At 55.7% G+C, this 26,411-nt stretch overlaps 2 protein-coding genes across 3 annotated transcripts; both read left to right on the forward strand.

Moving 5' to 3' along the window:
• The first annotated feature begins 43 nt into the window (after positions 1-43).
• Positions 44-17,094, forward strand: RSPH6A (radial spoke head 6 homolog A). Its single transcript, XM_043600469.1, has 6 exons — positions 44-941; positions 4,289-4,523; positions 9,158-9,922; positions 11,151-11,295; positions 12,042-12,159; positions 16,681-17,094. Exons 1-6 carry the CDS (start codon positions 274-276, stop codon positions 16,916-16,918), a joined length of 2,169 nt encoding a protein of 722 aa, XP_043456404.1. The 5' UTR covers positions 44-273; the 3' UTR covers positions 16,919-17,094.
• Positions 17,095-19,059: 1,965 nt separating this feature from the next.
• On the forward strand, positions 19,060-26,109 carry DMWD (DM1 locus, WD repeat containing). Of its 2 annotated transcripts, XM_043600474.1 has the most exons (5): positions 19,060-19,539; positions 20,822-21,004; positions 23,001-24,275; positions 25,139-25,213; positions 25,561-26,109. In XM_043600474.1, exons 1-5 carry the CDS (start codon positions 19,099-19,101, stop codon positions 25,606-25,608), a joined length of 2,022 nt encoding a protein of 673 aa, XP_043456409.1. In that variant the 5' UTR covers positions 19,060-19,098; the 3' UTR covers positions 25,609-26,109. The 2 variants fall into 2 exon arrangements, with proteins under 2 accessions (XP_043456409.1, XP_043456410.1); XM_043600475.1 differs by lacking the exon at positions 25,139-25,213.
• The last annotated feature ends 302 nt before the right edge of the window (positions 26,110-26,411 follow it).

Here is a 26,411-nt window from a genome sequence, read left to right on the forward strand (position 1 = left end):
AGCTGTGGGACTGCGCGGTAGCTAGTGAACGCGCCCAGCCGCTGGCTGGAGGACAGGCAGCCCCTCGCTCGTGGGGCTGCGCCTGCGCGGAAACCGGCTCCTAGGCCCCGGCGTCCCCGCGCGCCCTCCCCTGGTAACGGCCCGCCCCCTCCCTCCTTAGAAACCGGGGCGGCTGGCACAGAGGCTAGCCGGCCTGTGGCGGCAGGCGGGCGACCGGTCTAGCCTGCCTGTCTGCAAGCCTTCCTCCTGGAAGTCGGCGATCCCTTTTGAACTATGGGGGACCCACCGCCCGACCCTGAGCCCCCTTCCCAGCCGCCTTCAAGTCGGAGGAGTTCCCAGGTTTCCCAGCGGCGCGGTCTGGAACTCTCTCGGCCCCAGCCCGCCTTCCCCGAGGAGGCGGAGCAGATACCACTTGATACCTCCATCCTGCAGAGCAATCGGGGGATTCTGGCCAGCCAGGCCAACCTCCAGGGCTGGTCGCTAGGGGCCAGCCCGACCCAGCAGGAGAACTTGACGATGTTCCAGGCTGAGGAGGCCCAGCTGGGTGGGGTGGAGTACCCGTCCCCGAATATGGGCTTTCCCTCCGAGCTACAGCCCCAGCTTTATCTGGAAGAAGGTGGGATCCAGGCCACCCAAAACGGCGGCCTAATGCTACAGCAACTACAGCGGGGCCAAAGCAACCTCTTCCAGCAACTGGAGTCTGCCTACCTGGAGACCCAGCCAGACTTATTGGGCCAGTTCAACATGTACCAGAGAGATGACCTGCAATTCAGCCAGCATGGGCCCTACTTGAGGGATGAGCCCACCCTCCAGTTCTCACCCTCCGAGCCAGGCTTCACGCCCTTCACTCTGGAGGTGCCTGAGCCGGAGCCTCTGGAGCTGGCCGTGCAGAACGCCAAGGCCTACCTGCTGCAGACCAGCGTCAGTTGCAACCTCAGCCTGTGAGAAGGGGCTCCTAAGTGGGGGGGAGAGGGGGTGGGATCCTAGCAGGGAGAGGACCCGGCCAAGGCTCTGCCTCAGGCTCCCAGGTCCCTTCAGTCAGACCAGGGATCACCCCTCATGGGTAACCAGGGACTGTTCCAGGGGTGTCTAACTCAGGCTAGGAGTCAGGGGGTGGAAACGCTAACAACAGCTAGCATTTACTTACCAGGCTGCCACCATTCATACATTAACATCTAGTTCTCACAGCTGAGATTAGCACATCTACTGTCCCTGTTTTACAGAGGACGAAGCCAAGACAGAAAAATTCGGTCCCATATCCAAAGTGATAACAGCTAGGATGTGGTGGAGTACGTGTGATTTGGCTCCTGAGGCCCTATTAGCCACTGACTTGCCAAAGCCTCTTAGCTGTAGTTAGAATACAGTTCTCAGTCCCCATTACGTCATCATGGAACTTACATTTTGGTGGGAGAATGGGCAATAAATATAATAAATGATAGGTAATGATGGGAGCTAAGGTGGAAAATAAGGCACGGCGAGGGGAGTTAGGGAGTGCATGTGAAATAGCATGAGGTCAAGGAAGGCCTCTGGGGGGGCCTCTGAGGAGGTGACATTTGATCAGGGACCTGAAGGAGAAGAGGGAGAGCACCTTGCAGGTGACAGAGGAAGCACATTTAAAGGCTTCAAGGCTTGCTGTGTTTGAGGAACAGCAAGGAGGCTGGTACAACTGGAACCAAGGGAGAAAGAGCGAGAGCAGGAAAGGGCCAGGTTGGAGAAGCAACAGTTCTTGCTAAAGCACAAAACTGACCCCATCTCTCCCAGGCACAGGGCTTGCCACAGCTCAGGAGTAAGTGCTTCCTCCTCACAAGAGCCATTCAGCCCCTGCCGCTCTCCAAACTTCATCTCTAGTCAGCTCCTGGCCTCAGATCCTAGAGTCTAGCCAGAATTAACCTCTAGCTTTTCCCAACAGTTCCCACCCTTGGAATCTTTAAGGTCCTTTATTCAAAAGCCATGGGCAAAATCTGACCTCTCCTTACCCTTCCCAATTCAGTGATGGCTCTCCAGCACACCCAAGACAATTGCCAAAGGGTTTCCACCCTGCAGACAGTTAGACATACATGTTTTCTTGGAGAGAGAGACAGAGAGAAAGCACGCTCAAACATGACAGCATGGGTGAGGGGTTGAGAGGGAGAATTCCAAGCAGGCTCCACACCTAGCCTGGAGCCTGATGCGGGGCTCGATCCTCTAACACTGGGATCATGACCTGAGCTGAAATTGAGAGTCAGATGTTCAGCCAACTGAGCCACCCGGGCGCATCACAGACACACATGCTTTGAAATCAGACCAACCTGGTTTCAAATCGTGACTGTGCTACCACTGTGTGATCTCATGGCCTCAACTTTTCGGAGCCTCAGTTTCCTCACCTGGAGAGTAGGGATTGTAATTGTTCCTCAGATGTACAATTGTGGTGAGAATCCAACACTGCTCTCAAGTGCTCAGCATCGTCCCCGGCTCAGGTAGAAGGAAGCCATTACAATACTGTTATCACAGTATTGTCTCACTGTGTATCAGGCGGTGTCACTGCCTCCTCTCCTCCCCTGATCCCTCCCTCTTCTTCCACTCCAGCCAACATGCCAGGCACACCCTCCACTCAAGGCCTCTGCACATCACCCCCAATCATACCACCTGCAAACCATGGCAGTTTTCCTTCTTCCTTTCCGATCCTTTTTGCCTTTCCTTTTTCATGTCATATTGCATTAGCCACGACCTCCAGTGTAGTCGTGAAAGCAGGCATCCTCGTCCCCAATCTCATAAGGAAAAAATGTTCAATCTTTCACCATTATGGGCCATAGGTTCCCCTTTATGCGATTGTAAAAAATTACCTTCTGGGGCGCCTGGGTGGTTCAGTCAGTCCGACTCTTGATTTCAGCTCAGGTCATGATTTCACGGTTCATGAGATCAAGTCCCTCATCAGGCTTTGTGCGGACAGCCAGAGCCTGCTTAATATCCTCTCTGTCCCTTCCTCACTCTCACTCACATGTGAGCACGCTCTCTCTCTCTCTCTCTCTCTCTCTCTCTGTAAATAAATAAACTTTTTTTAAAATTACTTTCTAGGGGCATCTGGGTGGCTCAGTCGGTTAAGCACCTGACTTCAGCTCAAGTCACGACCTCATGGTTTGTGAGTTCAAGCCCTGGGTCGGGCTCTGTGCTGACAGCTCAGAGCCTGGAGCCTGCTTCACATTCTGTGTTTCCCTCTCTTTCTGCCCCTCCCCTGCTCACTCTCTGTCTCTCTCTCTCTCTCAAAACATAAATAAACATGAAAAAAATTAAAAATAAAATAAAATTACCTTCTGTTCCTAGTTTGGTAGGGTTTTTAAAAATCATAAACGGGTGTTGAATGTTATCAAACAACTTCTCTGCACCTACTGAGGTTGTCTTACATATATTTTGAACATATTAACATGATGAGTTAATTTTTTTTTCTGTTTTTCTAATATCTTCCCAGGCTTGCATTCCTGTTATTAGCCCAGTTTAATCATGATGCATCATTTGTTGAGAGCATCTTTTTGCTGGATGTTATTTGCTAATATTTTGCTTAGGGTTTCAGCATCTATATTTCTAAGCAAGATTGGCATGGAATTTTCCTTTCTCCTAGTTTCCTTCAGTTTTTTTTTTTTAATCTTTTTTTTTTTGAAAGTTTATTTATTTTGAGAGAGAGACAGAGAGACAGTGCACATGAGTGGAGGGAGAGACAGAGAGAGAGAGGGAGAGAGAGAGAGAATCCCAAGCAGGCTCTGCACCCTAAGTGGGGCTCCATCTGATGAGCCCATGAGATTGTGACCTGAGCCAAAATCGAGAATCAGACACTTAACTGAGCCACCCAAGCGCCCCTTCCTTGAGTTTTGTTGTCAAGATCATGTAAGACTCACGAGATGTCTCAGGGCCTATGCACCTGCTGTTCCCTCTGACTGAAATACTTCTCCACCCCCCCACCCCCACCGCCAGTATCTGTATGGTTTGCCTCCTCACGTCTTTCAGATCTCAGCTTAAATGTCACCTTGGTGTGACCTTCCCTGGCCTTCCTATTTAAACTTACAAGCCATCTCCTATCCCTGGCATTCCCAGCCCCCCTCCCTGCTTTGTCTCCATAGAAATTACCACCTCCCGACACACTGTATGTTTTGCACATTCGGTTCATTTGTCTCCATCATCAGAATGTCAGCCCCACCAGGGCAGGGACCTTTTCTGCACTGTGTCCCCAGCGCCAGGCACGGGGGCCAGGTACGCTGAGCTCACTGAGCTGAGCGAGTGATGTCTCCCACCTCCCACTCCCTCCCACCGGAGGCAGGTATGAGCACCTAGTGAACCTGCTGACCAAGATCCTGAACCAGCGGCCCGAGGACCCTTTGTCCATCCTGGAGTCGCTGAACCGCACCACGCAATGGGAGTGGTTCCACCCCAAGCTGGACACCCTGCGGGACGACCCAGAGATGCAGCCCACCTACGAGATGGCGGACAGACAGAAGGCGCTGTTCCTGCGGAGCGGCGGAGGCGAGGGCCAACAGGAAATGGAAGAGGAGGTGGTGAGAGAGGCGATGGGGAGGGGCGCGTGGCAGGAGGGTCAGTGAACCAGGCTTAGGCACAGACGTTGCTAAGGTCCGGGGGCGAGGGGATGCACAGTAGGACCCAGAAACCGCAAACAATTTCAGGTCAGTGTGCTAGGTGGGCCACGGGGGTAGGGGGTGGGGGGGCGGGAGGACCAGGTCACAGAGGGCTTTGAATGCCAGACCAAGGAGATTGGGCTTTCTCCTGAGGCCGCTGGAGCACCACAGAAAGGTTTGAAGCAGAGGAAAGGCTAGTGGGCTTTGCTTTTTAGAAGACTGACTCCAGGGGCCCCTGGGTGGCTCAGTCGGTTTAAGCTGCAGACTCTTGATTTCGGCTCAGGTCATGATTTCACAGTTGTGAGATAGAGCCCCTCATCAGGCTCTGCGCTGGGTGTGGAGCCTACTTAAAATTCTCTACCTCTCCCTCAGCTCCTCCCCGACTCGCTCTCTCTCTCTCAAAAAAAAAAAAAAAAAAAACCACACAAAAAAACCAAAAACAAAAAACAACAACCAAAAAACAAAAAACTGACTCCGGCGGCTAAGTGGAGGTGGAGGCTGGTCTCCCTCTTGCCGTCCTTTACTCCTCCCTCCCCCAAATAATTCTGATTTGCAGGTGTTTTCTGTGAAACTCATTGCCTCCTGGAGTCTCTCAACACTGAAGTGCCCCTTATCCCCAGACTCAGTTTCCCCTTTTGTAAGTCGACCCCTTGCTAAGAGCTCTTCAACTCCTGGCCCAGTAACATTTCACTAGCCGCAGAATATTTAATTCCACAATTCTGTTTCCAGGCTTGGACAATGGCATAAAATTCAGGTGAAGGATTCTTCCACTCGTTCAAGAAACATTTGCTGGGGACTCTATGATGATTCCGACGCCTCCTAGGCCCCCGCTAAGAGCCTTGAGAGCCTTGTCTCGGCTCATCCCCCGAAACAACTCTGCAAAGCAAGCGCTACTTAATTTCTATTTGTAGAGGAAAGACTTCAGCTCGGAGGGCGGGAAGCTAGGACGTACCAGAGACAGAACTAGGAAAGCAGGACCGTGACCTCCAAGCCCGTGCTATACAGAACCTTTGCCCCATCTGCGGATGCGATTGCTCTGTGCTCACGTCCATGCTTCTGAGAGTCTGGGATTCTGGCGACGGTGGGGTGGGATGGTGAGAGACCACGGGAGCGACAATCTGACAAAGGAATGAGCCCTTGGGTGAGCAAAGCGCAGGTGGAAATACCAAGCCTCGCGCCAAGTTTTACCTGGGAATATGGTTTTAAATTTCAGATGCAGTTTCTCCTCGGGAGGCCCCACCCACTTGGAAATACACCCTTCCTTTCCACCTCCAGCTCTTACCCACATCGAACGCAAGGCCCCGAAGGCTCCGCCTCCTTAGAACGCTTGGCTCCTAGAGGCTCCGCCCCCTTGGAGCACCACGGCGCTTGAGGCTCCGCCCCGTTGAAATGCCAACCCCCGGAGACTCCGCCCCCTGACGGGCTTGTCCCTGAAGGCCCCACCCACTTAGAATTTGGAGCTGGAATTCTTTCTGGGAGGTCCGCAAACTCGTGGCAAAATTGTGGACGTTTGTGGCCTGTGCATGTTTCTAGGAAGAGACTCAAAGAAATCAGTGATTCATCATTTTTTATGTATTTCTCTGACAGGAGGTAGGGCTCTCATTTCCTTTTTCTATTTCTCCCAAGTCGCTAGCCACGATCCCCAACAGCCATGGTGGAATAATGCATTCTTTCCCCCCATCCTCTGAAATGCCATCTCTGATTTATTTACACCTCTACGGACTCGACCTGTTTGTGGATTCTCTATCCTTCTCCTTCCGCCCTTGTAGATGGCTTTCTGCCCCGGAACTCACTGCGCCTCTGTTTCATAAAGCTCCTGCCTACTCTCCAAGTTATAATTTCTAACTTCAGTATTATTGCATCACATTCCAAAAGCTGACACTTTACTTATGTGAGGGCAGGAAACAGACAATGTTGCAGAAGTGGAGACAAGTGGTGTAAACAAGAGAGAAGTTTCTCCTCACACCCAGTGGTCAGGTGCAAGCAATCTGGAGACGGCAGGAGGATGCCACATGTACGTTGTCTCCCCCCAGACACGCGTTACTGGCGATAGCAGAGGATGGGGAGAGAAGCAGAGTCTGACCTGACCTGACCTTGGGGGGGCAGTTTCCCACTCTTGCTGAAATTAACAGTGAGCGGGGTGGAGTGATATCATTTAAACATGGTTGGTGAGGCCACTCCATTGCCATGTGGATGGAGGGTGGGGATTCCCAGAAAGAGGGTGATGGCCATTGGCTCATGGGCCAGGCACACACTCATCCCTTTTTTTTTTAAATAAAAATTTTAAGATGTTTTATTTATTTTTCAGAGAGAGAGAGAGAGCAGGGGAGGGGCAGAGAGGGAGGGGGACAGAGGATCTGAAGCAGGCTCTGCGCTGACAGCACAGAGCCTGATCTGGGGCTTGAACTCCCGAATCTGAATCCGAGATCACCGAGCCACCCGGGCACCGCTCTACCCTCCTCCCTTTGCCTTCCTCCCCATCAGCAAGGTGTCTTGGAATTAAGCTTGACTCCACTCCCCCTGAGTGGCTGGTGTCACCACCAATCAGGAAAACCAGCTTTTGCATTGCGTTTATGATGGGAAGAAAGCGCCAGAACCACTTTCAAAAGAACGATTCTCCTACTATTGAGCATTAGGGTGTGCTACATCTCGAGCTGAGGTAAAAACAAACAAACAAACAAACAAACAAACAAAACCCCAGAATCCGAAGCAGGCGCCAGGCTCCTAGCTGTCAGCACAGAGCCTGACGCGGGGCTCGAACCCACAGACTGTGAGATCATGACCTGAGCCGAAGTCGGACGCTCAACTGACTGAGCCACCCAGGCGCCCCCTTATGAAGTATTCTTATGAAGGGTGATGTATCCCTCACCCAGACCCTTCAGAATGTGACCTTATTTGGAAGGAGGGTCATTGCCGATGTAATGAGTTATAATGAGGACCTTCTGGAATAGGGTGAAGCCCTCGTCCATTATGCCTAGTGTCCTTACAAAAGGTGAAGTTTGGACACAAAGTCTCAGTCATCCAGCATGTGGCTCCCACACTTGCCTGTTTCACTTGCCGCCACACGCACAGAGTGGACCCGTATTAGTCTCTTATGGCTGCTGTAACAAACTTAGTGGCTTAAGACCACATAATGTTTTACCTTATAGCTCTGGAGGTCTGAAGTCCGCTTCGGATTGGGCTTCACCAGGCTGAGGTCAGGGTTGGCAGGGTTGCCCTACTGATGGAGACTCTTGAAGAGAAACCATTTCCTAGCCTTTTCCAGCTTCCAGAAGCAGCACACTTTCCTTCCTCCTGGGCCCTCCTCCGGAACCTTCCAGTCTCTGACTCTGATTTCTGCTTTCATCACATCTTCTCTGACCCTCCTCCCTTCCCCACTTTCACTTAGCAAGACCCTTGTGTTGACTTGGGGCCCACCCGGACCATCCAGGATGATCTCCCTGTCTCAGGATCCTTAATTTAATCACACCTGTAAGTCACTTTTGCCGTGTCAGGTAGTCACAGGCCCAGGAATTGGGACATGGACATCTTTTGGGGGGATCATTACTCTACCTTCTATACCTCCTCTCTCTCCCTTCTGCTTTCAAATTCTGGCAAGAGAGCATGTGGTCTCCCCGATTTGGGCAATGTGTTTCCCCGGGGCCAGTCATGTTGGCCAAGGGTGGGTCATGCCAATCTCCTGAGGAAGGACCTCATGTGTTTTGGTCTCTGCTATATCTCAATGCCTGCCTAGCCTGGGACTGGCACCCACTGGGTCCTTAATAAAGATTTCTGGACTGACTGAAAAGTATTGGGGTCAGCCTGTGGCCATGTGGCTATGGGAGTGGCTGCCTCGGTCCAAACCTCACTGTATTCTAGTCTCAGCCCTCAATTTGCTTGTTCTCACTCCCTTTCTGCCCCCACTTCCCCGTCTCTCTGCCCCTCCCCCTCTGTCTGCCTGAACCAAGTAGATGGTGAAGGAGGAGGCGGTGGGGGCAACAGTTATCACCACCATCCTCCAGCATCACTGATTCCTGGGCTCAAGGCCTGCATCTTCCCTTAATTTGTTATATGATTTGGGGTATCTGTTAGGGGTGCATTTGGCTGCAAGTAACGGAAAACATGACTAAAAGTGGCCTCTTTGCCCCATACAACAAGAAGGGAGGTAAGGTGGCTCAGTGATGCCACCAGGGACCCGGCAGTTTCCACCTTTCAACTCTACCATCATTAAGGTATGGGTACACACCATCCCATGCATTGCCTCATGGTCCCAAAATAGCTGCTGTGCCTCCAGATCTCACATCCCATTGCAGGCAGAAAGAAGGGGGAAGGATGAAGGAGCAAAGGATTTTCTCCTGGTGATTTTCCTTTTTCTTTCTTTCTCCCCCCACCCCCCCCCCCTTTTCTTTTCCTTAAGGGACCTCCTCCCCAAGGACTTGCCCCTACATCCCACTGGCCTGCAGCGGTCTCATGAGCAACTGGGTTACAGAGCAGTTTGGCTCTCCGGATTTCACAAGTCAGGCTAGGGAGCAGGGCTTCAGCCTTCTTTCCTCTGCCCTCCACCCGCCCCTCTGCAGGCTGAGACGGCAGTGCCCAACGTCATGGAGACGGCCTTCTACTTGGAACAGGCTGGCGTGGGCCTGAGCTCAGACGAGAGTTTCCGCATCTTCATGGCCCTGAAGCAGCTGGTGGAGCAGCAGCCCATCCATACCTGCCGCTTCTGGGGCAAGATCCTGGGGCTCAGCCGCAGCTACCTGGTGGCCGAGGTGTCCTTCCGGGAGGGCGAGGAGGAGGAAGGGGAGGAAGAGGCGGAGGAGATGATGGAGGGCGGCGAGGGCTTGGACGCGCCCGACGAGGAGGAGGGCGAGGAGGACGAGGAGAAGGACACGGACATTATCCCCAAGCCCATGTGGAAGCCACCGCCCGTCATCCCCAGGGAGGAGAGCCGCTCGGGCACCAACAAGTACCTGTATTTCGTGTGTAACGAGCCGGGCCGGCCGTGGACGCGGCTGCCGCACGTCACGCCCGTGCAGATCGTGCAGGCCCGCAAGATCAAGAAATTCTTCACCGGCTTCCTGGACGCGCCAGTCGTCAGCTACCCGCCCTTCCCGGGCAACGAGGCCAACTACCTGCGGGCCCAGATCGCCCGCATCTCGGCCGCCACGCACATCAGCCCGCTCGGATTCTACCAGTTTGGGGAGGAGGAGGGCGATGAAGAGGAGGAGGGCGGCGCGGGGCGCGACTCCTACGAGGAGAACCCCGACTTTGAGGGCATCCCGGTGCTCGAGCTGGTGGACTCCATGGCCAACTGGGTGCATCACGCCCAGCACATCCTGCCGCAGGTGAGGACAGGGGACTCACCGGGGTGGGGTGGGGGGGCGGGGAAGGGGAGCTCCAGGCAATGCTCTCAAGCGCTGGCTCTCTGCCTGACGTGCTGCATAATATTCACCATCTGGCAGATATGGGTTGACGATGCCCTGTAAGACACTGTTGGGGCCGGATGCATCCTGGAGTTCCGAGCTTTTCAGATTCCAGAAAGGTGACAGGGCACACGTACCAGAATATTACGCAACAGCTCAGCTCAAGGAGGGGCTGGGGCACCAGCCGATGCTTAAAGATTTCATTATTTCTTTTTTCTTTTTTTAAAAAGTTTTTTTTTTTTTAACGTTTATTTATTTTTGAGAGAGAGACAGAGCATGAGCAGGGGAAGGGCAGAGAGAGAGGGAGACACAGAATCCGAAGCAGGCTCCAGGCTCTGAGCTGTCAGCACAGAGCCCGACGCGGGGCTCAAACTCACCGACCTCGAGATCGTGACCTGAGCCGAAGTCGGACGCTCAACCGACTGAGCCACCCAGGCGCCCCAAGGCCTGCCTTTTTTGACCGCCTGATGTGTTGAACTCTATATTCGTGCATTCACTGGTTCAAGGAAGCCCCTGCTGTGTGCTAGGAGCTTTTATTCATTCAGTCCACAAACTTTATTGACTCTGCCACGCCTTCTTGAATCCAAACAACTTCTTTTGGAAGTGTTGCACGACTATCATTCCCACTGCCTCGCTGAGGCAGGTGAGTCTGCTCTGTACTGTGCACTTAGGTGCGTTCACTTAACAAACACATATCAGCTCTTCAGGGCCTCGTGTAGCCCGTCAGCAATCCAACGAGAGAACCCCTATGCTACCCCCATTTCACTGATGAGCAGAAGATCATATGGGAGGCTGAATATCAGCTCCCTGGGGCAGAAATTGGGGGCGGGGGGTTCTCTCCTCTCAAGGATGTTTCCCCAGCACCTATCTGTATGTAGTAGATGCTCATTAAATATCTGACAAATGAATGAGTGTGCCCAGATGGGGGGCCACACAGCCAGCAGGTGGCAGGAGTCTCCATCTCACAACTATAGCTCTCTCTCCCCCCACCCGTGTGACTAGCCCTGCCCCCCCTGCCCATACTTGGGTCCCTGAGGACAGGGCCAGGCCCCGGTGTCCTTCCTAGGCCCTCACCACCTCCCAGGGTGCAGGCGGGTTACTATCCCCCCGGGGGATGTGGTCTGACCTCCCCCCCCCCCCCCACCTCCAGGGCCGCTGCACTTGGGTGAACCCTTTGCAGAAGATAGAGGAGGAAGAGGAGTTAGGGGAGGAGGAAGAGAAGGCAGACGAGGGGATGGAAGGCGTGGAGCAAGAGGTCGGGCCCCCGCTGCTGACGCCGCTCTCCGAAGACGCAGGTAACAGTCCTCTTGGCCTCACGCACGCCAGCCCTCCGGCCCAGGTGGGGACTGGGGAGAAAGCGGGGTTGGGGGGGGCATCTCTCTCAGCCTCAGTTGCTCCCTCATCTATAACACGGGCCTGGTGATCGTGCCTCCCTCCTGGGGTTGCAGGAACACGTCCATCTTGTGAGCCGTGTCTGGCATACGGCGTGTTCCGGGTGGTGGGATATGATCTTTCCAGTCCCGTGTGTGTTTGGGGCGAGAGACAGAGAGAATTAGACAGGCCTTCCCCAAGAAGGCAGGACCCGAGCTGGAATTTGGAAGACTGGATGGGGATTACCCGAGGTCAGGGTCTCAGGCACCCGGAGGAAGGAGAAAGGAGAGGCCGAGAGCCGGTGAACGGGCAGAGCCCGAATTTGAACCCGGATTTCCGGGACCACAGGGCCTGTGCCGTGCCCTCTGACCCTGGTCCAAAGCCATGGCTGACCTGGAAGGGTGATCACCGAGCACGGCAGCACCTGCAAGGGAGGTGAGATAAGTGTACCCACTTCTTGGATGCGGTCACTGAGGCTCAGACTGGCGAGGTGGCTTCCTGGGGCCACACGGTGAGAAAGTGATCTGGAGCCAGCCACACTCCCTTCACGAAGCCCCTCCCTGTCTTCCTTCTTTGCGCCCTCCCCTCTTTCTCTCAGTCTCCCCTCCAGGGGGCGGCGCAGGGCTGTGGGGAGCTCTGACCTCCCCTGGTGCTCTCCACTCCCCTGCAGAAATCATGCACATGTCACCGTGGACCACCCGCCTGTCCTGCAGCCTTTGCCCACAGTACTCCGTGGCTGTCGTGCGCTCCAATCTTTGGCCAGGGGCCTATGCCTACGCCACTGGCAAGTAGGTCTTCTCCTAGTCCCTTCCAGAAGAGGAAGCCCCTATAACCTCTTCTGAGCCAGGCTGAGGGTGGACGGGGGCAGAGAGTGGAAGGAACCCCTTCCAAGAAGCCCCCTGGGCTGACCCCCTCACTCAGCTCCAGGACTTCCAACCAGGGCTAAAATGAGAAATCCCGGACAAAAAGTGAGAGCCCCTCAGATAAGAGAACGGAGGATCAGAGAGGGTAAGGAACTGACCCAGGGTCACACAGCGTATGTGGGATTCAAACCTGGATCTCTGGCCTCCCGGCCCAGGCTTCTCAGCTCTATGAGTCACAGAGCCAGACAGGACTCAGGAGTCCACTTTGATGTGGCCCTGCCAGGGGCACCGTCTTCTTTCCGGGGGACCTAACTTCTTCCCTGGGCCCCCTGGCAGTTCTTCCAATTTGAAGGGTCTTGGGTCCATGGGGCAGAAGTCTTCCCTGCCAGGATCCCCCACAAGTTGCTCCCCAAAGATTTGTCACTGCTGCATATTCCCACCCACGCACACTCACTGAGACACTCACCACACACTCGCCGGGCACCGAGAGGCCCTCAGTCTCTCCCACTGGGCGCGAGGGAGCCTTTCTGCTTTGCCGCTTAGGGAGCGCCCTCGGCAGCCCCGCGCTGGGCGCACTTACCAACTCTGTCCACCAGATGGCAGGATAAGTTTTCCTAGATTTTTCCCTTTCCAGCTCCGTGCCCAAGGTGCACTGTTCCATCCTATGATGAGATTTCGTGTAATCTGGCTACTTTCACCACATTCTTGGCGATTTTTTCGCCTCCAGAAACAGGGAAGAGTCTCCTTGGCTTGCTTTCGCCAGCCCCTTCTTCTGGCCGCACCCTAATTTGCCAGCAGCTTTCTTTTCTTTTTAAAGATTTTATTTATTTATTTTTTAAGTTAATTTATTTATCTTGAGAGAGACAGAGACAGCATGAGTCAGGGAAGGGCAGAGAGAGAGAGAGAGAGAGAGAGAGAGAGAGGGAGAGAGAGAATCCCAGGCAAGCTCCGCACTGCCAGCACAGAGCTCCATGCAGGCATCGAACCCATGAACCCCAAAATCATGACCTGAGCCGAAACCAAGAGTCAGATGCTTAACTCACTGAGCCGCCAGGCTCCCCTTAAAGATTTTATTTTTAAGTAATCTCAACCCCCCAACACAGGGGTCAAACGCACAACCCCGAGATCAAGAGTCACACGCTCCACTGACTGAGCCAGGCAGGCGCCCTGCCAACATCTTTCTGAAAGCAAAAGATAGATCCAAATTGGGAACTCAACTCACCCATCCATCCACCACTCAATCATGCATCCCTCCCACCATCCATTTGTTTTTTCTTTATAAAACCCTCTTGGGTGTCACTGTTTGCCAGATGTATGCTAGGTCCCAGGCCCTTTATTGAAAAGGCGATATGGATCCTGCCTCTGAGAGCAGGCAGAGGAAGCACAGAAATTAATAGTATAGCCCCCCCCCCACCTCCAGCCAAATAAATACCCTGTTACAAACTAAGTACCACTAGGGACAGTGCGGGGACCAATTAAAGCTCATACCTGTCGGGGCGCCTGGGTGGCTCAGTCGGTTAAGCGTCCGACTTCAGCCAGGTCACGATCTCGCGGTCCGTGAGTTCGAGCCCCGCGTCGGGCTCTGGGCTGATGGCTCGGAGCCTGGAGACTGTTTCCGATTCTGTGTCTCCCTCTCTCTCTGACCCTCCCCCATTCATGTCTCTCTCTGTCTCAAAAATAAATAAACATTAAAAAAAAAAAAAGCTCATACCTATCATCTTAAGGGGATCAAAGTGGGATTCCTGGGAAGAGCAACCTTGAGGTGAAATCTCTGGGGAAAGAGAGAAGTATGGAGTGGGGGAGGGGGAAGCAGGTAGACCAGAGCTTCCCAGACTGTGAGTGTACACAACCCCAGGGATCTGATTCAAGTGAAGGTTCTGGTGACACAGGAGTGGGGTTGGGGCCTGAAGGTCTATCTTTTTTTTTTTTTTTAATGTTTCTATTTATTTTCGAGACAGAGAGAGAGCATGAGCAGGGGAGGGGCAGAAAGAGGGGGAAGACACAGAATCCAAAGCAGGCTCCAGGCTCTGAGCTGTCAGCACAGAGCCCGACATGGGGCTCGAACTCATGGAGTGTGCGATCATGACCTGACCTGAGCTAAAGTCAGACGCTTAACCAACTGAGCCACCCAGGCGCCCCTCTGAAGGTCTGTCTTTCTAGAGAAGCTCAACCTCCCTGGTGAGGCTTCCAAGGAAGCAGTGTTTTCGAAGATTCTAGGAAGACCTGGAGGAAAGCAAAGGTCTCAAGAACAGCAAGGCTGTGAAAATAAGGGCAAAGCCAAACAGCCTGCGGGGCAAATTCTCCATCCCTCTCTCTCCCCCCCACCCCCTGCCCCTCACTGCCTCTCTCCCTATCTCCCAGTCTCCCCTTTTTCCTCCCATTTCCTCCTCTAGTTAGAATTCTGGGAACAGGTGGGCTGGCAGGCTTGGCCCCAACCCCTTCTGTTCTTGTTTATTATCAGTCTCCTCCTTCTAGAATGCAGGCACCACAGCAGGGATTTTTGTCTAACGTGTTCACTGCTGGGTCCCCATACCTAGACCAGCACTGTCCACTGTAAAGAAAATGCAGGCCACCTGCATTACTCTACATTTTCTAGAGGAGTGCCCAGGTGGCTCAGCCAGTTAAGCATCTGACTCTTGATCTCAGCTCAGGTCTTGATCTCAGGGTCATGAGTTCAAGCTCCACGTTGGGCTCTGTGCTGGATGTGTGGCCTACTTAAAATAAATAAGTAAGTAAGTAAGTAAGTAAGTAAATAAATAAATAAATAAATAAATAAATAAAATGTCCTAGAACTAGCCATGTTCAAGAGTAAAAACAGGCAAGGTTCCTTTTAATAGTTTATTTTACCCTATTATATTTTAAATGTTGTCATCGCTATGTGAAATCGGTACTGTAAAACTTAACGAGCTATTTTACATTCTTTTTTTAAACTTTTCATACTCTGTCTTCAGAATCTGGTGTGAAGTTCACACTTACAGCACATTCCATCTGGATGCTACGTTCTCATCAGAAGTACTTGACCTTGGATTCAGATTTCACCACATTTACAGCTGAGAAAATAGATTCATGGGCCCAAGTTGCCCCAGGCACACTTCGGCATTCTCCCGTTATCCAATAACAGAACTGAATATCGGTTTTATTGTTTACATCTGAATTCATTAAAATGAAGTAAAATCCACCTAGACGACAGCAGAACACACATTCTTCTCTTTTCTTTTTTAGCATTTATTTATTTTTGAGACACAGAGCACGAGTGGGGAGGGGCAGAGGGAGAAGGAGACACAGAATCTGAAGCAGGCTCCAGGCTCCGAGCTGTCGGCACCCCGACGGGCTCGAACTCATGAACCATGAGGTCATGACCTGAGCCTGTCAGACACTTAACCAACTGATCCACCCAGGTGCCCCAGAACACACATTCTTTTCAAGTGCCCATGGAACTGTCTCTAGGGTTAGACCATATGCTAGGCCAGGAAACAAGTGTCGATAAATTTAACCGGATTGATTATACAAAATATGTTCTCTGGCCACACTGGAGCGAAATTAGAAATCAATAACAAAGGAATTTGGGGGACTTTCGCGGATATGTAGAAATTAAACAACACACCCCCTAAGTGACCAGGGGGCCGAAGGAGAAAGCACGGGTGAACTTAGAACATCAAATACAATCAGAAACTCAGGCTTTTGGGGCGCCTGGGTGGCTCAGTCGGTTAAGCATCCAACTGCGGCTCAGGTCATGATCTCGCAGTTCACAAGTTCGAGCCCCGAGGCGGGCTCTGTGCTGACAGCTCAGAGCCTGGAGCCTGCTTCAGATCCTCCGCCCCCCTCCCTCTCTGCCCCTCCCTGGCTCTCTCTCTCTCTCTCTCTCTCTCTCAAAAATAAATAAAACACTTGGGGCGCCTGGGTGGCGCAGTCGGTTAAGCGTCCGACTTCAGCCAGGTCATGATCTCGCGGTCCGTGAGTTCGAGCCCCGCGTCAGGCTCTGGGCTGATGGCTCAGAGCCTGGAGCCTGTTTCCGATTCTGTGTCTCCCTCTCTCTCTGCCCCTCCCCCATTCTTGCTCTGTCTCTCTCTGTCCCAAAAATAAATAAAAAACGTTGAAAAAAAATTTAAAAAAAAAAAAAATAAATAAAACACTAAAAAAAAAAAAAAAAAAAAAAAAAAAAAGGAAAGAAACTCAGGTTTTTGGTCCCACCAGCCACGTTTCAAGTGCTCCGCAGTGACATGCATTGTTGCAGGGTACAGCTCTAGACAGCCCGGCACTTAGGAGACAGATGCTCAGTAAACACTCATGAGCACGTGAACGGAGAGACCTGGTAGGCACAGCACATTCCACCCCACCACCCACACCTGTGCAGCCAGGCCAAGCCCTCGCGGGGTCCCACCTTCCTTGGAAGTCCAGGCTGGGGCCTTGGCGGGAGGATCTCTCAGTATCTCCCTGCCTTTCCAGGAAGTTTGAGAACATCTACATTGGCTGGGGCCACAAGTACAGTCCCGAGAACTTCAACCCACCCCTGCCAGCCCCCGTTCAGCAGGAGTACCCCAACAGCCCAGAGATCTTGGAGATGAGTGACCCCACGGTGGAGGAAGAGCAGGCCCTCAAAGCAGCCCAGGAGCAGGCCCTGGCGGCCGCGGAGGAAGAGGAAGAAGATGAGGAGGAAGACGAGGAGGAGGATCTGGATGACTGAAGGGGGCCCCCCCAAGCCCCTTCCGCAAGCAGGTAGATAGTAGGTTTTCCCTTATACATAGTTAGTGATGGGGTGTTGTTTTTTCCCCCCACTGTCGGTTTGCTTTCTGCCCCTGGAGGGCAGGAGTAGAGGAGGGAGGTAGCTGCTCTAAAATAAAATTTCCCCATGGCACTATGGCCTAGTTTCTCATTTGTGTGTTGCATTTTCTCACTGCAGTTGTTGACATGGCCCCCAAGTCAGGGCTGTTGAGCTCTGCTGGGAACAGACATTGCTGCATAGGCCCTCCCATCTGTTTCATTCACTCATCTGGCCACCAAACAACTATTTTTTTTCAATGTTTCTTTATTCATGTTGAGAGAGGGGGAAGGGCAGAGAGAGAGAAGCCCAAGCAGGCTCCACGATGTCAGCGCAGAGCCTAACGCAGGGCATGAACTCACGAACCGTGAGATCATGACCTGAGCCAAAATCAAGAGTCAGATGCTTAACTGACTGAGCCATCCAGGTGCCCCCAAACAACTACTGAAGTGCCTTCTGTCAGCCCAGCCCTGTGCTGGGGACACAGAGGGGGCCAAGCAGCTCCAGCTCTGCTTTCCCGGGGGCTCACTCTCTACAGGAGAGGCAGTCACATCTCTCGGCAGTGACAACCTGGATGGGGGAGCCCAGAGAACTGACCGAGCTCCTCAGCTGGCTCTCAAAGGGTCAAGAACAGAGTGGGGAAGAGCATTCCAAGCAGAGGGAACAACATGTGCAAAGACCAAGGGCAAGAGAGAGTTCTATGTTGAGGTAGTTTCCCGAATCTCCATGTTTGGGACGTGGGGTGAGGAGTTAGTTGTAAGAGATGAGGTTGGAAAGAGAGGTTGGCAGGAGCAGATCACTCAGGGCTTTATTTTGCCCCAAGAACACTAGGGAGCCACAGGTGGTCTTGGAGCAAGGGAGGGCCCCAGTCATACTCATGTTTAGAAAGACCTCTCTAGATGCCAAGTGGAGTGTTGGGATGGGAGTCTGGGAGAGCAGAGACCAGGCTACTGGGAGGGCAGGACTGGAGTGGAGGGCTTTGGACCATGGCGATGCAGAGAAAGGGACTAGAAAAGAGGAATTCAGGTAACAGAATGCAAAAGAATTGGGGGCTAGAAGCAGGGGGTGAAGGAAGATGATACAGATCTAGGGAGACACCGAGGTCTGCAGACTGGGTGAGTGGGGGGATGGCAGTGTGAACTCTAAGACGGGGACACAGGAGAGGAGCAGGATTTGGAGGAAGATTTCAATTTCATTGTAGGTCTTCCTGAGTGTGAGATGCCTCTGGGACATTTTGATGAGAAATCTGAGAGACCACTGAGAATGGGTCTAGGAAGATCTGTGATGGGGTCAGGGTGGCTTCAGCAGAAGTGAAGGGCACTGGCAATCAGTGGGGCGTCATGGATTACTAGTGGGTCATCGGGACACTGCGGGCATTGCGGGGATCGATGAAATTTTAGCATCAGAAGAGGGTGTTGGAGAACCAAGTGAGATTGTTAAAGATAGTGAAGTCATGGAGACATATATCGGAGGTTGGAGGGAAATGTGGAAATGTTTGGGGTTAACGTTAATCAGTAGTGGGTGGGTGTAGCCCTAGGAGTTTTATGGAGACACTGGAGATCAGCAGGATTTGGGACACCATCCAGGGTGGGGTGGAATGCCTGGAGATGCTGTCGTCAGTCAGGGATTTTAAGATGTCAGTGGGAAACACTGGAGATCAGAAAGGTGTTATGTTGTGAGTCTAAGAAGGCACTAGAACCACCTGGGGTCGTCTGTGAAGCGATGGGAAGGTCAGTTATGAAGGAGGCCTCCTCTTGAGGGTCCCTCCGTTGCTAGGCAAACGGTTCCCTGGGCGCCGTTGCTAGGGATTTGAGCTTTTCCACGACCCCGCCCATCTCCCGCTGGGCCCCGCCCCGCAGCCAACCACAAGTCGGCCGCTGGCACAAAGGCCACGCCCCATATCGCGCCCCGCCCCCAGTCCCTGAACCGTTACCGGAGCGACGGCCCGAGCTCATCCCGCCTCCCGATCCTGTTGCCAATCGAAGAGGCGTCGCCCGGGTGACCACCCCACCCCTTCCGGCGCGAGCCCGCGGCTTCCGGCAGGGGCCCGGCGGCGGGCGGCGGTCCGGCAGCGGCGGGGCCCGGGCGGGAGGGGGGCGCCCAAGATGGCGGCGGGCGGCGCGGAGGGCGGCTCGGGCCCCGGCGCCGCCATGGGGGACTGCGCGGAAATCAAGTCGCAGTTCCGCACCCGCGAGGGCTTCTACAAGCTGCTCCCCGGCGATGGCGCCGCTCGCAGGTCGGGTCCGGCTTCCGCCCAGACCCCGGCGCCGCCCCAGCCGCCGCAGCCCCCGCCCGGCCCTGCCTCCTCCTCCGGCCCCGGCGCCGCGGGCTCCGCGCCGTCCCCGCCGCCCGCAGGCCCGGGGCCAGGGCCCGCGCTGCCCGCCGTGCGCCTCAGCCTCGTGCGCCTCGGGGAGCCCGACGGCGCCGGGGCCGGGGAACCGCCCGCCACGCCCGCGGGGCTGGGTGCCGGAGGAGACCGCGTCTGCTTCAACTTGGGCCGCGAGCTGTATTTCTACCCCGGCTGCTGCCGCCGCGGGAGCCAACGGGTGAGCGGCCTGCATCGTGGTGGCCTCGGTGCTGGCAGAGAGGATAGGGCCCCCTGAGGTGATCCCGAAGTGATGGGAGAGTCTCTGATTGATGTGGGGTTTGGAAATGGCATCCTAGATGTGACGGATGTCCTAGGATGCAAAGGTGCCTGGAGGTTATGCAGAATTCTAAAGGTGGTGGCCTCTTAGCCCTTTAGCACCCTCCGAGGTGCTGGCCATCGTAGAGGTGATGGAGAATCGTGAGGTCATGTGGGATCTCCGAGTTATGCGTGGGGGGTTCTGTGCTGGTATTTTGGAGAGATTCCCAGATGGCATGGGACCCTGTGTGGTTCTGGGTGGTAGGGATCTGCAGGTGATAGGGATTCCTGAGGTGATGCAGGCCGGAAGGTGATGGAGAACCCAGGGGTATTGCAAGTCTGCAGCTATTGCGGGGGGGTGGGGGTGGGGGGGAGTCTTGAAACTTTGGGAGCCCAGAGGTGAGGATGATTGCGGAACTGATGGGGCTCTGAGAGGTCATAGGGATCCTGCAGGTGAATGGGATCTTAGGGAACGCAGGTTCTGGAGACACAGGGTCCTGGAGGGAGTGAGAATCTCTGAACTGATGGAGAGCTGAGGGTGATGAGAGCCCAAGGGGACATCCTCAGGTGTGATGGTTGTCTCTAGAGAGATGTAGGTCCCAGAGGGGGATGAGGCCCGTGGTTATGGTGGTCCCCAGACGTGATGGAGATCCTGGGAGCCCAGAGGTGATGAAGGACCAAAAATGTGGGGGACCATGAGGTTTAATGCGTCTGTGAACTGTGATGGAGGTCCCGAGATTTAGGGACTCCAAAGGAAACAGAATTCTGGGATGTTGGGCATTAGAGTCCTGGGGATGTGGGCGGCCCTGAGTTTGGGGAAGCTTGGATATTGAGGTGCTAAGATCCAGGGGAGTTGCTGAGGCCGTGGGGCAGGACTGGAAAGGAATGGGACTGTGGGGGTCTGCAAGCTTTGATACTACGGGCAAGGGTGTCCCCTAAAGTTAGGGGGTCCAACTTTGGGGGTAAGCACCGTGGTCTCATGTGGGGTGGAGGGGGGGGGGAACCTTCCTGTCTGTGTTTTTCCTTTACTGGGTCTGTGATTTGGGTCCCCCTTCCTGTCTGTGGTTGCCCACTCACCCATCCACCTACCCACTTCCCTCAGGGATTTAACCCTGCTTCCTCTTAGTGGTTTCCCCCAACCTCAACACCCTCTTCCTTCCTCTCAGTAGTAGAAGCTATTAACTGCTTTTCTCCCGCTGCTCAAGTCCATTGATCTCAACAAGCCAATTGACAAGCGGATCTATAAGGGCACCCAGCCCACCTGCCATGACTTCAACCAGTTCACTGCTGCCACAGAGACCATCTCCCTGCTGGTGGGGTTCTCAGCCGGCCAGGTGCAGTACCTTGATCTCATCAAGAAGGACACCAGCAAGCTATTCAATGAAGAGGTGATTATGGGCCCCTGGGGCCTAGAGCGGCTCCCCCCTTCCCATTCACCCACCCGTACACTGTGGCCACGAGACTGCAGCTGCCTGGGAGCTGTGTAGACCTGGTGGGGTGGGGGTGGGGGGGCGGTGCAGGATAGGAGAGAGAGGGGATGGGCTGACGGATGTGTGGGCCGAGGTAACAGCTAGCGTGCTAAGGACCAATAATGACAGCTGCGCCTGCTGTGCCCAAGTCCTGTGCTGCTGGGTTAGGGCTTGTGGTGCCCGTGTTGCGGAGAAGACAGCTGAGCCTAGTCAGCTGTTGGGACTCGTTTGACATCAGAATTTGGTCTCCAAATTCAAGTCCTTGCCGCACCGTTTCCTCACTGTGTGGTTTCGGGAAGGTGACACCTCCCCCCCGCCCCCCGAGCCTCAGTTTTACTCCTCTGCAAAATGGGATTCTCATCCCTACCTCACAGGACTGTCGTTACAAAATCGTATGTGGGGATTGCCCAGTCCTGGCTGGATTCGGCACAAGAGGGCGTGCCGATGAACGACCTCATCCGTGGGCAGGGGCTGCTCTTGTTCTGTTTTTTTTTTGTTGTTGTTTTTTTTTTTGTTTTTTTAGTGTTTGTTTATTTTTGAGACCGTGCAGGCAGGGGAGGGGCAGAACGATAGGGAGAGAGAGGATCCAAAGCAGGCTCTGCGCCGACAGCAGCGAGTCCGATGTGGGGCTCGAACTCATGAACCGCCCGAGATCGTGACCTGAGCCAAAGTCAGACGCTCAACGGACTGAGCCACCCAGGCGCCCCGTCCTCTGTCTTTTTCTCTCTGTTCAGAGGAGGTGTTCCAAGTACACAGAGTGCCTGAATGGCAGAAGGGAGCGGAACGGTGAATGGATTAAAAACGCACTAGCTCGTCCATTCACAAAATAGGAGAGGCCTCCTTGCAGGGGGCAGGGGGAGGGGACATTGAAATAAAGGCCTGAAGGAGGCCGGAAAGTTATCAGGGGAAGTGTGGGAGGAGGACACCAGAAAGGCTGAGTGGCCAGAGCAGTTCTTGAGGGGAGGGTGGTGGATGGGTTCTGAGAAAGACCTGGTAGGGACCAGCCCGTGTAGGGTCTGGAGGGCCATGGAAAAGAGAAGAGTTCGGCTGTTAGAGCCTTTCTTGACTAGGGTTCATCTCAGCCGTAGAACAAAGAAGTGATTTGATGGTTTCCGAATCTTTGCCAACAACGAGGAGCCACCTCGCTGCCTGGGGAGGAAGTTACTTCGTTGTGTACTGCGGGTGCCCAGGGCTTCGTTCTCTCTGGAACCCTGCTTGAGAAAGGCCGCCATGGTGTTTGGGGCTGGACAGTGCCTAGTGCTGACTTCCATTTTAACAGCCTCTGTCTGGCAACCGAGCGGCAGTGGCAGCCTGGCTGGCCAGTTAGGCCAGCACAGGGTTGATGGCGACTGGGACCTGCGTGGTTGGAGTGGGGGTGGGGCGAGAAGAGGGCAGGTCCCGGGTGTTCTGGAAGGACTGGATGTGGGCTGGAAGGCGGACGGGAGCAGAGGCGCGTGTGCGGCTGGCGGGCTGGTGCTGCCCCTCGCGTGTCTAGGAGATGTTGTGTGTGCAGCGCTGTGCTCTGGGGCTAGGCCAGCCAACCACACAGATCGAGAGCCCTTCTTTGGGGACTGATGTTCTGTGAATTGATCTCTTGCCTTAAGCCTGACGTGGTGAAGACTGTGGAGAGGGTTAGACAGAGGAGGATAGTTCTCTGAAAGGCAGGACCGTCCCCTTGCAGAAGATGGGGCATCGTGGCTCCGTGGAGCTCCCCGTGGCTGCCTCACAGGCCACCCTTCTTCCCCTGCGTTTCCGTGGTCTGGCGTCCATCCCTTACCCTCGGTGTGGGAGGCCCCGTCCGAGAAGGTCTGGGCCACATCCGAGGGCCTTTTCGGGGGAACCACGTTGGGGAGGAGGTCTGCCGGGAGCCGGGAGCGGATTACCTTCTCCCAACCCCCACGGTTTCTCCTGGCAGCGGCTGATCGACAAGACCAAGGTGACCTATCTGAAGTGGCTGCCCGAATCAGAGAGCCTGTTCCTGGCCTCACACGCCAGTGGCCACCTGTACCTGTACAACGTCAGCCACCCTTGCGCCTCGGCCCCGCCGCAGTACAGCCTGCTGAAGCAGGGCGAGGGCTTCGCCGTCTATGCCGCCAAGAGCAAGGCGCCCCGCAACCCGCTGGCCAAGTGGGCGGTGGGCGAGGGCCCCCTCAACGAGTTCGCCTTCTCGCCGGATGGCCGGCACCTGGCCTGCGTCAGCCAGGACGGCTGCCTGCGCGTCTTCCACTTCGACTCCATGCTCCTGCGGGGGCTCATGAAGAGCTACTTTGGGGGCCTGCTCTGCGTGTGCTGGAGCCCGGATGGGCGCTACGTCGTGACGGGTGGCGAAGACGACCTGGTCACCGTGTGGTCCTTCACCGAGGGCCGTGTGGTGGCCCGGGGCCACGGCCACAAGTCCTGGGTCAATGCTGTGGCCTTCGACCCCTACACCACGAGGGCCGAGGAGGCAGCCGCGGCCGGCGGTGACGGGGAGCGGAGCGGCGAGGAGGAGGAGGAGCCTGAGGCCGGGGGCCCGGGCTCGGGCGGGGGAGCCCCCCTCTCCCCGCTGCCCAAAGCCGGCCCCATCACCTACCGCTTCGGCTCGGCCGGCCAGGACACACAGTTCTGCCTGTGGGACCTCACCGAAGACGTGCTTTACCCCCACCCGCCCCTGGCCCGCACCCGCACCCTCCCCGGCACGCCCGGCGCCACGCCGCCCGCCGCCGGCAGCTCTCGGGGCGCCGAGCCGGGCCCCGGCCCCCTGCCTCGCTCGCTGTCCCGCTCCAACAGCCTTCCGCACCCAGCGGGCAGTGGCAAGGCGGGCGGCCCGGGCGCGACCGCCGAGCCGGGCACGCCGTTCAGCATCGGCCGCTTTGCCACGCTCACGCTGCAGGAGCGGAGGGACCGGGGGTCAGAGAAAGAGCACAAGCGCTACCACAGCCTGGGCAACATCAGCCGGGGCGGCGGCGGGGGCGGCGGTGGCGGCGGCGGGGACAAGCCCAGCGGCCCGGCCCCGCGCAGCCGGCTGGACCCGGCCAAGGTGCTGGGCACAGCGCTGTGCCCACGCATCCACGAGGTGCCGCTGCTCGAGCCCCTGGTGTGCAAGAAGATCGCCCAGGAGCGGCTCACGGTCCTCCTCTTCCTGGAGGACTGCATCATCACCGCCTGCCAGGAGGGCCTCATCTGTACCTGGGCCCGGCCGGGCAAGGCGGTGAGTCGCCCCACGCCAGCCTCCCCAGGGCCCAGGAAGAGGCGGGCATCGGCGGAGGGGTTGGCCACCGCACAGCCTTTAGCCCTGTGGGATGAGGGGGAGCCAGGGAACTCTTAGTGTCCCAGAGTGAGACCCCTCAGGTCCCAGGGTGCCGGGCTTCTAGAACTCTCTGTGACGACCGAGAGAGGGTTGGGGATAAGACAGCTGGGAGTAGTGGGGACCGTGGCCAGCTATCTGAAGCGGGGAGCCAGTGGGCCCAGCATGGCCCCATCTGATCATATGTCACTCGAAGCCAGATCTCTGTTTCTATGGGACGTGTGATTTGCCAGTTGTGAAACCTGGTGAATGATGCTGGTCAAATTCTCTGGGCGATACTGAGCCCGTGGGCCCGGCTTCCGGCCTGGGTCTCAGACTCTGGACCTGAGCCCACCGCTGGAGTCACGGCCTGGGGAGTCCCAGCGTGGGTTCTGGCACTGCTCCCTGTGACCTCGGGCAGGTCACTGCTCGTTGACCTCCATCACCTCTTAGGGAGCCTTGAAGGTGGGTGGTGGGCGGATGTGTCCACCTCCCACTGTAGCTGTGGGGTTCGGCGAGGTCCCGGTCGGGAAGGTCCCAGTAGGGGAAGCACAGACCTGGCGCCTTGTCTCTTTGGAGCTCTTGTCTCGTGGCTCAGCTTCTCGGGGATGTGGGCACAGTGCCCAGGATGCCAGGTCTGAGGGCCGAGGCTGGGTTCCCTCGAAGAGCGGTTTTAGGGTTGTGTAGGGTCTTGAATCCTTAGAACGTAATAGCACAGTCTCAGAGGCAGGGTCGTTGGGATCTGGGGAGTCCGGCAAGTCCTAAAAGAGACCCCTGTATCTCCCTAGTTCACAGACGAGGAGGCCGAGGCCCAGACAGGGGAAGGAAGTTGGCCCAGGTCACCCAGCAAGTCAGTGGTAGAGGTAGGCTTGTCCCTGAGTTCTCTATCCCCCGCACCCCCCAGTCAGAAAGGGCCCCATCCTCTCCCCATCCTCTCCACCCCTACCCCATCCTCTCTGCTCGGGATCACCCCGAGGACTTTAATTAATTAATGTCTAAGAGTGCCGCCTGCCGGGACAGGGAAGCTAGCTGAGATGTAAGTTCCTGACCTAGAGCAGCGGCCTCTGTCCGGGCGGGGTCTGGGGCGGACTGAAGGGCAAGGTCAGGGCGACAGCCGCCTTGGGGACTCTGGGCTGGCTCCCTCCCCATGGGACTGACGGGAGCCCCAGGCAGCCTCTAACCCTCCTGTCTCCCCTCTCGTCTTCCCCAGGGCCTCTCCTCCCAGCCCAGCAACTCCCCGAGCGGCACAGTGGTGTGAAACCATGGATGTCGGGGTCCCCCCTCTGTTCCCCGCCTCCTAGCCATAACCCTCCCGCCGACCTCACGGATCAACGTATGATTAACAAGACTAACCATGACGGATGGACTGCTCCAGTCCCTTGCCCTGCACAGATTAGGGGATCAGAGGGTCCCCCAGACCGGCCCAGCACTTGGGGGGACGTAGTGGCCCGTGTGGCCTCAGCCCTGTCCCCACCCACTGCCAAGTACAATGACCCCTCCCTCTGAAACATCAGTGTTCGCCTCGTCCCTGTCCCCAGCATGTGACTGGTCACTCCCGGGGGAGACCCCCCCCCCCCACAAGCTCTGCAATGTGCCCCTCGGCCTGTGGGCAGGGCAGGGGTGGCCTACCCCTCCCCTGGCCCGCACCCTGCCCGTGCTGTTGTTTGTGCTTTTGAAGAGTGTTAAATTATGGAAGCCCCTCGAGGGCCCTCCCTGTCCCCCCGGGACCTCTTATTTATACTAAAGTTCCCTGTTTTCACAGCGTCTCTGTTCCCTTCCGGGAGGTGTGGAGGGAGTGTGTGCGCACTTTTGCTGCAGTCCTAGGATCCAGTTGCTTCGACCAAAAGGAAGAGCTAGGCCCTCCCTGCCTCTCCCCCACCCAGTCCTCTCCCTGCTCCCTTCTAATAGCCCGGAACACTGAAGGACGGAGGGGGGCTCACTCAGTGGGGGACACCCAGCCGGTCCAGCCCCAGGCAGGGCCCTTGGGACGGAGGAGGACGTTGCTCTGGCTCCCAAACTCTAGAAGAAAGTCTGTCCAGGACCCCCCCTCAGAGCCGTTTG

The sequence above is a fragment of the Prionailurus bengalensis genome, chromosome E2, assembly GCF_016509475.1.
Source record: "Prionailurus bengalensis isolate Pbe53 chromosome E2, Fcat_Pben_1.1_paternal_pri, whole genome shotgun sequence".
Taxonomy (NCBI): Eukaryota; Metazoa; Chordata; class Mammalia; order Carnivora; family Felidae; genus Prionailurus; species Prionailurus bengalensis.

What these genes read in the sequence shown, in the direction of transcription:
- DMWD (XM_043600474.1), top strand. Translation starts at nt 19,099, where the DNA reads ATGGCGGCGGGCGGCGCGGAGGGCGGCTCGGGCCCCGGCGCCGCCATG. An exon ending in GCAAGCTATTCAATGAAGAG is followed by an intron (nt 21,005 to 23,000) that starts GTGATTATGGGC and finishes TTCTCCTGGCAG; the next exon opens with CGGCTGATCGACAAGACCAA. An exon ending in GGGCCCGGCCGGGCAAGGCG is followed by an intron (nt 24,276 to 25,138) that starts GTGAGTCGCCCC and finishes GTATCTCCCTAG; the next exon opens with TTCACAGACGAGGAGGCCGA.
- RSPH6A (XM_043600469.1), top strand. Translation starts at nt 274, where the DNA reads ATGGGGGACCCACCGCCCGACCCTGAGCCCCCTTCCCAGCCGCCTTCA. An exon ending in AGGAAATGGAAGAGGAGGTG is followed by an intron (nt 4,524 to 9,157) that starts GTGAGAGAGGCG and finishes GCCCCTCTGCAG; the next exon opens with GCTGAGACGGCAGTGCCCAA. An exon ending in GCCGCTCTCCGAAGACGCAG is followed by an intron (nt 11,296 to 12,041) that starts GTAACAGTCCTC and finishes ACTCCCCTGCAG; the next exon opens with AAATCATGCACATGTCACCG.